Source organism: Borostomias antarcticus (genome assembly GCF_949987555.1).
Source record: "Borostomias antarcticus genome assembly, chromosome: 9".
Lineage (NCBI taxonomy): Eukaryota > Metazoa > Chordata > Actinopteri > Stomiiformes > Stomiidae > Borostomias > Borostomias antarcticus.
Window position 1 is genome coordinate 601,744 of NC_140242.1, and position 10,000 is coordinate 611,743.

At 50.7% G+C, this 10,000-nt stretch overlaps 1 protein-coding gene across 3 annotated transcripts in view; it reads left to right on the forward strand.

Moving 5' to 3' along the window:
- The window catches only part of cdk8 (cyclin dependent kinase 8), a 29,180-nt gene extending 24,025 nt beyond the window's left edge, over positions 1 to 5,155 (forward strand). For all 3 annotated transcript variants that reach the window (XM_084443111.1, XM_084443112.1, XM_084443113.1), the window contains exons 12-13: positions 145 to 303; positions 4,565 to 5,155. In XM_084443111.1, the coding sequence (XP_084299237.1) occupies positions 145 to 303; positions 4,565 to 4,690 (285 nt within the window). In that variant the 3' untranslated portion in view covers positions 4,691 to 5,155. The remainder of the gene's footprint in view (positions 1 to 144; positions 304 to 4,564) is intronic.
- Positions 5,156 to 10,000: the final 4,845 nt, after the last annotated feature.

Consider the following 10,000-nt stretch of genomic DNA (forward strand, 5'->3'; position numbering starts at 1 on the left):
TGAACGTTAGGTGAACGTTAGGTGAGCGTTAGGTGAACGTTAGGTGAACGTTAGTGAGAGGTGTTCTGAGGTCTGGTTCCTCTGTGCTGTGTGATGTACGGTTGATGAAGGCTCGTGTCGGTGTGTGTGTTTCTGCTTCCACAGAAGAACCAGCAGCAGCAACAGGGGAACAACCACACCAACGGGGCGGGGCATACCGGTAACCCTGACAACAGCCACGCCCAGGGCCCGCCTCTGAAGAAAGTGCGAGTGGTCCCGCCCACCACTACCTCAAGTGGCCTCATCATGACCTCAGACTACCAGGTACACACACACACACATACAGACCGACACGCATAGAACACGCAACACTCTTAATTGTTCAGGCTTAAAGCTGCATAACTCACTGAGAGAGCTTTGGCGCCCCCTCTGGACATGATTAGAACTGCAGTATACTGGCAGTACACTAGCAGTACAATGTACTAGCCAGTACACTACAATTCTAAAATAAATGATAAATTAACAGGGTCTCATGCGGTCTCGTGTCACTTGCTGAGACCAATTCATAAACTAGAAAAAAAACACAACACCCTGAATATTGAACTATAAAAAGTTATTTCTTGCAGCTTTAACTGTTGTCTTTTTCAAGAGAGGCCTGTCCAGGGGTAACGGGGCCTGTCCAGGGGTAACAGGGCCTGTCCAGGGGTAACAGGGCCTGTCCAGGGGTAACTGGGCCTGTCCAGGGGTAACAGGGCCTGTCCAGGGGTAGAGAGGCCTGTCCAGGGGTAACAGGGCCTGTCCAGGGGTAACTGGGCCTGTCCAGGGGTAACGGGGCCTGTCCAGGGGTAACGGGGCCTGTCCAGGGGTAACGGGGCCTGTCCAGGGGTAACAGGGCCTGTCCAGGGGTAACAGGGCCTGTCCAGGGGTAACAGGGCCTGTCCAGGGGTAGAGAGGCCTGTCCAGGGGTAACAGGGCCTGTCCAGGGGTAACGGGGCCTGTCCAGGGGTAACGGGGCCTGTCCAGGGGTAACGGGGCCTGTCCAGGGGTAACTGGGCCTGTCCAGGGGTAACAGGGCCTGTCCAGGGGTAACGGGGCCTGTCCAGGGGTAACAGGGCCTGTCCAGGGGTAACAGGGCCTGTCCAGGGGTAGAGAGGCCTGTCCAGGGGTAACAGGGCCTGTCCAGGGGTAACAGGGCCTGTCCAGGGGTAACAGGGCCTGTCCAGGGGTAACAGGGCTTGTCCAGGGGTAACAGGGCCTGTCCAGGGGTAACGGGGCCTGTCCAGGGGTAACAGGGCCTGTCCAGGGGTAACAGGGCCTGTCCAGGGGTAACAGGGCCTGTCCAGGGGTAACAGGGCCTGTCCAGGGGTAACAGGGCCTGTCCAGGGGTAGGTGAGGGTTGGTGGTCACTGTTGTAGTGAGGATTAAGATTAGGCAACAGAAAGTGCCTGGTTAAGGTGAAGGGTCAAGGTTAGGTTTAGGGTTAAGGTGAAGGTCAAGGTTAGGTTTAGGGTTAAGGTGAAGGTCAAGGTTAGGTTTAGGGTTAAGGTGAAGGTCAAGGTTAGGTTTAGGGTTAAGGTGAAGGTCAAGGTTAGGTTTAGGGTTAAGGTGAGGGTTAAGGTTAGGTTTAGGGTTAAGGTGAAGGTCAAGGTTAGGTTTAGGGTTAAGGTGAGGGTTAAGGTTAGGTTTAGGGTTAAGGTGAAGGTCAAGGTTAGGTTTAGGGTTAAGGTGAGGGTTAAGGTTAGGTTTAGGGTTAAGGTGAAGGTCAAGGTTAGGTTTAGGGTTAAGGTGAGGGTTAAGGTTAGGTTTAGGGTTAAGGTGAAGGTCAAGGTTAGGTTTAGGGTTAAGGTGAGGGTTAAGGTTAGGTTTAGGGTTAAGGTGAAGGTCAAGGTTAGGTTTAGGGTTAAGGTGAGGGTTAAGGTTAGGTTTAGGGTTAAGGTGAGGGTCAAGGTTAGGTTTAGGGTTAAGGTGAGGGTCAAGGTTAGGTTTAGGGTTAAGGTGAGGGTCAAGGTTAGGTTTAGGGTTAAAGTGAGGGTTAAGGTTAGGTTTAGGGTTAAGGTGAGGGTTAAGGTTAGGTTTAGGGTTAAGGTGAGGGTTAAGGTTAGGTTTAGGGTTAAGGTGAGGGTTAAGGTTAGGTTTAGGGTTAAGGTGAGGGTTAAGGTTAGGTTTAGGGTTAAGGTGAAGGGTCAAGGTTAGGTTTAGGGTTAAGGTGAAGGTCAAGGTTAGGTTTAGGGTTAAGGTGAAGGTCAAGGTTAGGTTTAGGGTTAAGGTGAAGGTCAAGGTTAGGTTTAGGGTTAAGGTGAAGGTCAAGGTTAGGTTTAGGGTTAAGGTGAGGGTTAAGGTTAGGTTTAGGGTTAAGGTGAAGGTCAAGGTTAGGTTTAGGGTTAAGGTGAGGGTTAAGGTTAGGTTTAGGGTTAAGGTGAAGGTCAAGGTTAGGTTTAGGGTTAAGGTGAGGGTTAAGGTTAGGTTTAGGGTTAAGGTGAAGGTCAAGGTTAGGTTTAGGGTTAAGGTGAGGGTTAAGGTTAGGTTTAGGGTTAAGGTGAAGGTCAAGGTTAGGTTTAGGGTTAAGGTGAGGGTTAAGGTTAGGTTTAGGGTTAAGGTGAAGGTCAAGGTTAGGTTTAGGGTTAAGGTGAGGGTTAAGGTTAGGTTTAGGGTTAAGGTGAGGGTCAAGGTTAGGTTTAGGGTTAAGGTGAGGGTCAAGGTTAGGTTTAGGGTTAAGGTGAGGGTCAAGGTTAGGTTTAGGGTTAAAGTGAGGGTTAAGGTTAGGTTTAGGGTTAAGGTGAGGGTTAAGGTTAGGTTTAGGGTTAAGGTGAGGGTTAAGGTTAGGTTTAGGGTTAAGGTGAGGGTTAAGGTTAGGTTTAGGGTTAAGGTGAGGGTTAAGGTTAGGTTTAGGGTTAAGGTGAGGGTTAAGGTTAGGTATAGGGTTAAGGTGAGGGTTAAGGTGAGGGTTAAGGTGAGGGTCAAGGTTAGGTTTAGGGTTAAAGTGAGGGTTAAGGTTAGGTTTAGGGTTAAGGTGAGGGTTAAGGTTAGGTTTAGGGTTAAGGTGAGGGTCAAGGTTAGGTTTAGGGTTAAGGTGAGGGTCAAGGTTAGGTTTAGGGTTAAGGTGAGGGTCAAGGTTAGGTTTAGGGTTAAGGTGAAGGTCAAGGTTAGGTTTAGGGTTAAGGTGAGGGTCAAGGTTAGGTTTAGGGTTAAGGTGAGGGTTAAGGTTAGGTTTAGGGTTAAGGTGAGGGTTAAGGTTAGGTTTAGGGTTAAGGTGAGGGTCAAGGTTAGGTTTAGGGTTAAGGTGAGGGTCAAGGTTAGGTTTAGGGTTAAGGTGAGGGTCAAGGTTAGGTTTAGGGTTAAGGTGAAGGTCAAGGTTAGGTTTAGGGTTAAGGTGAGGGTCAAGGTTAGGTTTAGGGTTAAGGTGAGGGTTAAGGTTAGGTTTAGGGTTAAGGTGAGGGTTAAGGTTAGGTTTAGGGTTAAGGTGAGGGTTAAGGTTAGGTTTAGGGTTAAGGTGAGGGTCAAGGTTAGGTTTAGGGTTAAGGTGAGGGTTAAGGTGAGGGTTAAGGTTAGGTTTAGGGTTAGGGTGAGGGTTAAGGTGAGGGTTAAGGTTAGGTTTAGGGTTAGGGTGAGGGTTAAGGTTAGGTTTAGGGTTAAGGTGGATTGTCCTACATGTAAATAGAGGCCATGTTGGACCTGTGAGTGACTACAGACTCCATTAGTTCTACATGAGGCATTAGTTATGATTCAGAGGTCACACCGGTAGACGTGTCTGGGACATGGTTAGGGTTAGGGTTAGAGGTTAGAGGTCACACCGGTAGACGTGTCTGGGACATGGTTAGGGTTAGGGTTAGGGTTAGGGTTAGAGGTCACACCGGTAGACGTGTCTGGGACATGGTTAGGGTTAGGGTTAGGGTTAGAGGTCACACCGGTAGACGTGTCTGGGACATGGTTAGGGTTAGGGTTAGGGTTAGAGGTCACACCGGTAGACATGTCTGTGACATGGTTAGGGTTAGGGTTAGAGGTCACACCGGTAGACGTGTCTGTGACATGGTTAGGGTTAGAGGTCACACTGGTAGACGTGTCTGTGACATGGTTAGGGTTAGGGTTAGGGTTCACACCCGTAGACGTGTCTGGGACATGGTTAGGGTTAGAGGTCACATGTGTCATGTCTGCTGGAAGAAGCAACATAGTCAAGGACAGGCAGGAAAGTCCTTTGTGCTATTTTCCGTTTGTTTTCATAAGAACATTCTCTCCTTCCTCCCTCTCTCTCTCTCTCCCTCCCTCCCTCTCCCTCTCTCTCACTCTCTCTCTCTCTCTCTCTCTCTCTCTCCCTCCCCCCCTCTCTCTCTCTCTCTCTCTCTCTCTCTCTCCCTCTCTCTCTCTCTCTCTCTCTCTCTCCCTCTCTCTCTCTCTCTCTCTCTCTCTCCCTCTCCCTCTCTCTCTCTCTCTCTCTCTCTCTCTCTCCCTCTCCCTCCCCCCCTCTCTCTCTCTCTCTCTCTCTCTCTCTCTCTCTCCCTCTCCCTCTCCCTCTCTCCCTCTCTCTCTCTCTCTCTCTCTCTCTCTCTCTCTCCCTCTCTCTCTCCCTCTCTCTCTCTCTCCCCTACAGCGCTCCAACCCACATGCTGCCTACCAGAACCCGGGACCAAGCACATCCCTGCCCCAGAGCAGCATGGGATACTCCTCTACCTCCCAGCAGCCTCCACAGTACTCCCACCAGACCCACCGCTACTGACCACCCCTCAACCTCACCCCGACCCCACAAATACCCCGCCCTCGCCACCCCTCACCACGCCCGCTCGGGAGAATGTACTGAGGATGTGGGCGTGTCCATGGCAACAGCCCCCCCCCCCCTTTCCCCCTCTCTTGCCCCTGACGAGGGCGAACCCTCCCCCCCCCCCAGCAGTCCATCACACCCACACACAGAACCAACAGAGGAGCTGTTATTTGTTAGCTGAGACGGAGGAACCTCCATCTGGACCGTGAGGGCAACGCTGCTGCTGTGGAACAGAACCCTGCCAGGGTGAGGATGAGGAGGGGCGGACGAGGAAGGTCGGATGATGTCGGTCCTCTCCTTCTCCCCCTCCACTCGTTCGTCGTTCAAGTCATCGCCACACGTTTGTGACTATTAGAAGAAGAAAATCTCCATAACTGGTACTCAAATGCAACAGAACAAACCCGTGGAAGAGGGGCTTGTTAGGGGAGGCCTGTCTCTACACCCTCCCCTCATCCCCTCCCTCCCTCCCTCCCTCCCTCCCTCCCTCCCTCCCTCCCTCCCTCCCTCCTCCCTCCCTCCCTCCCTCCCTCCTCCCCTCCCCTCCCTCCCTCCCTCCCTCCCTCCCTCCCTCCCTCCCTCCCTCCCTCCTCCCTCCCTCCCTCCCTCCCTCCCTCCCTCCCTCCTCCCCTCCCTCCCTCCCTCCTCCACCAAAGCTCTCCCCAGCCAGTCCCCCTCGCCCCGTTAAAGCTTGGATGAGACTAAAGCTGCTATGTGACTGCCAGCATTGACAGAGTACCTGTCCCTCCTGTCTGTCTGTCTGTCTGTCTGTCCTCCTGTCTGTCTGTCTGTCTGTCTGTCTGTCCTCCTGTCTGTCTGTCTGTCTGTCTGTCTGTCCTCCTGTCTGTCCTCCTGTCTGTCTGTACGTCCGTCCACCTGCCCCGACCAGGGCCTTCGCTGGGGACCCAACTGAGCTGCTGACTGAAGCATGCTGGGAGGATGAGGGGGCCTCGGCCCTGTGTGTGAGGGCTCTCTGGAGAAAGACAAGAAGAAAAGAAGAAAAAAATGAGTTTAAAGTAGTTAATAATTTAATCGTTTTTCTTGGTTTTGTTTTGGCGGCGCGAGCGGCCGAGCAGCTTCCGTTGGCTGACCAGGTCAGACGTTGTTCTCTGTGGGAGAGCCGTAGAACTTCATGACAAAACCAACCAGTCGTTTTTGAGGACAGCAGATGGAAAATGCATTGTACTGTATTGTATTGAAATATTTTACATGAAGCAATTATCCTGACAATAAAAGTGGAAAAGGTCTGATTTGAAGTGTGTTTTTGACTGTGTGTGCGTGTGTGTGTGCATCTATAAGTCTGTTTTTGACCGTGTGTGTGTGTGTGTGCGTGTGTGTGTGCATTTATAAGTCTGTTTTTTACCGTGTGTGTGTGTGTGCGTGTGTGTGTGCATCTATAAGTCTGTTTTTGACCGTGTGTGTGTGTGTGTGTGTGTGTGTGTGTGTGTGTGCGTGCGTGTGTGTGTGTGTGTGCATTTATAAGTGTGTTTTTGACCAAGTGTTGTGAATCTTTAAGTGTGTGTTTTTGACCATGTGTGACCGTGTGCATCTATAAGTCTCAGTGTGTTGTGAGTGTAACTGATGTGTGTAAGAGAGAGACCAGTAGTCATGATGGGTTTAGAGAGAGAACAGTAGTCATGATGGGTTTAGAGAGAGACCAGTAGTCATGATGGGTTTAGAGAGAGACCAGTAGTCATGATGGGTTTAGAGAGAACAGTAGTCATGATGGGTTAAGAGAGAGAACAGTAGTCATGATGGGTTAAGAGAGAGACCAGTAGTCATGATGGGTTTAGAGAGAGAACAGTAGTCATGATGGGTTTAGAGAGAGACCAGTAGTCATGATGGGTTTAGAGAGAACAGTTTTCATGATGGGTTTTGAGAGAGACCAGTAGTCATGATGGGTTTAGAGAGAGAACAGTAGACATGATGGGTTTAGAGAGAGAACAGTAGTCATGATGGGTTTAGAGAGAGAACAGTAGTCATGGGTTTAGAGAGAGAACAGTAGTCATGGGTTTAGAGAGAGACCAGTAGTCATGATGGGTTTAGAGAGAGAGAACAGTAGTCATGATGGGTTTAGAGAGAGACCAGTAGTCATGATGGGTTTAGAGAGAGAACAGTAGTCATGATGGGTTTAGAGAGAGAACAGTAGTCATGATGGGTTAAGAGAGAGAACAGTAGTCATGATGGGTTTAGAGAGAGACCAGTAGTCATGATGGGTTTAGAGAGAGAACAGTAGTCATGATGGGTTTAGAGAGAGAACAGTAGTCATGATGGGTTCAGAGAGAGAACAGTAGTCATGATGGGTTTAGAGAGAGAACAGTAGTCATGGGTTTAGAGAGAGAACAGTAGTCATGGGTTTAGAGAGAGAACAGTAGTCATGATGGGTTAAGAGAGAGAACAGTAGTCATGATGGGTTCAGAGAGAGAACAGTAGTCATGATGGGTTCAGAGAGAGAACAGTAGTCATGATGGGTTGAGAGAGAGACCAGTAGTCATGATGGGTTTAGAGAGAGAACAGTAGTCATGATGGGTTTAGAGAGAGACCAGTAGTCATGATGGGTTTAGAGAGAGACCAGTAGTCATGATGGGTTCAGAGAGAGAACAGTAGTCATGATGGGTTTAGAGAGAGAACAGTAGTCATGATGGGTTTAGAGAGAGACCAGTAGTCATGATGGGTTTAGAGAGAGAACAGTAGTCATGATGGGTTTAGAGAGAGAACAGTAGTCATGATGGGTTCAGAGAGAGAACAGTAGTCATGATGGGTTCAGAGAGAGAACAGTAGTCATGATGGGTTGAGAGAGAGACCAGTAGTCATGATGGGTTTAGAGAGAGACCAGTAGTCATGATGGGTTTAGAGAGAGAGAACAGTAGTCATGATGGGTTCAGAGAGAGAACAGAAAACTGCTGATGAACATTTAATATCCAGGAAGACACTCCCGCTGACCACCCTGTAACAAGCTGGTCTCACACACCGGGTTCTGACCCGGTCTGGTTCAGCAGGTTCTGACCCGGTCTGGTTCAGCAGGTTCTGACCCGGTCTGGTTCAGCAGGTTCTGACCTGGTCTGGTTCAGCAGGTTCTGACCCAGTCGGGTTCAGCAGGTTCTGACCTGGTCTGGTTCAGCAGGTTCTGACCCGGTCTGGTTCAGCAGGTTCTGACCTGGTCTGGTTCAGCAGGTTCTGACCCGGTCTGGTTCAGCCGGTTCTGACCTGGTCTGGTTCGTGTTCTAGGCTGCATGCTCTCCAGGAATAGAACGTCTTGAGCCAATCAGCATCTCAACATCCCTCACTACCACTTTCTCTCGCTCTCTCTCTCTCTCTCTCTCTGCCACACACACACACACACACACACGCACACACACACACACACACACACACACACACACACACAGACACACACACACACACACACACACACACACACACACACCTCTGGCCCCTGAGTTGTTCTTCTGTTCACATGCAGCAGCTCAGTCCCCCTCAACAGCCACGCGCACAACTCTCAAATTACATCTCTCGCTGGTCAAATGATTTCAAGCTGTTAAATAATTCATCCACAAAAAGTGTCCTATAAAGTGTCCTATAACCTATAAAGCCTTAAATGTTGACCCGGCGGGACCAACACACCCTGAGAAGCCCCGCCCTCATCCACCCCGACACAAGATGGGAAAGCTCGCCGTCACTCACGTGCTTTAAACGTTCTGATTGGACGGCGTGGGAGCCCTCTGCTCATTAAATCCCCGTGGCTGAGTGCTGATTGGCTGCGGAGCCGCTATGACCCGCCTCCTGGTGAAGTGTTCTGAGTGGACGGACACAGGATGGCAGCGCAGACAGGACGATCTAACGGGACATGCGGACGGACTGAAATCTACTACTAAATCTGATTGCCGGTGAGTTTTATCATTCTATTATGACTGTAAATAAGACTTTGTATATCACTAACAACATGCTTTTTATTTTGTCGGAAATTTAACAATATATAACCTTGTTTGAATGTAAATGGCCAAGCTACAGCGTCACTTGACATAAGGCACAGCACAGCGGACCCCAGTGGATGAAGGGGGTTTAAAAGCGCTCATTGTGTTAATATACGGGAGCCCGCTGGGGCCGTGGGGGTAACTCATATACCCCGGTCCCGCTGGGGCCGTGGGGGTAACTCATATACCCCGGTCCCGCTGGGGCCGTGGGGGTAACTCATATACCCCGGTCCCGCTGGGGCGAGCCGTGGGGGTAACTCATATACCCCGGTCCCGCTGGGGCTGGCCGTGGGGGTAACTCATATACCCCGGTCCCGCTGGGGCTGGCCGTGGGGGTAACTCATATACCCCGGTCCCGCTGGGGCTAGCCGTGGGGGTAACTCATATACCCCGGTCCCGCTGGGGCGAGCCGTGGGGGTAACTCATATACCCCGGTCCCGCTGGGGCTGGCCGTGGGGGTAACTCATATACCCCGGTCCCGCTGGGGCGAGCCGTGGGGGTAACTCATATACCCCGGTCCCGCTGGGGCGAGCCGTGGGGTAACTCATATACAGGCTACTGTTTTCAGAAATAAACTAAGCAAGAGCTGTGAGTGGGATCGGTAAACAGATGTGGGTCACCAACACCGTCAATAACGGGAAGCAACGGTGCGGAACTTTGATTGATTGTGCCTGCCATCAGCGCGTGCGTGTGTGTGTGTGTGTTTGTGTGTGTGTGCGTGTGCGTGCGTGACACTATACTCTATCTTATCAACCCATAACATCCTACACCAATCATCGATTTCAGCAGTCCAAGTATAGCTACAAGAACCGTCTTCCTGAAGGCAGTTCAGTCAATGCATTCAAGTCTTTCGTTTCAGAAGAGCCACCCTGGGGGGTGGGGTGGGGGGGGGGGTCAGACCTGCCAGGGAGGGACGCCCATCATGGGCCTAAAGACACTCACAATCTGGTTTTGTTATCAAGACCAGCAAGGAAATCATCCAGTATGACTTCTGATCATGGCTAGACAGCCAGCCCATAAGAAATCAGATCCTTCAGTGATCTGTATGGATCAATAGGCTGATCAATCACACATGAGATGTGAGGTGGAAGTTTGGTCCCTGTGAGATGAGATTGAGGTTGTGCTGTGTTTCTCTTGTGTGAGATGGGACTGAGGTTGTGCTGTGTTACTCTTGTGTGAGATGGGATTGAGGTTGTGCTGTGTGGCTCTTGTGTGAGATGGACTGAGGTTGTGCTGTGTTGCTCTTGTGTGAGATGGGACTGAGGTTGTGCTGTGTTGCTCTTGTGTGAGATGGGAT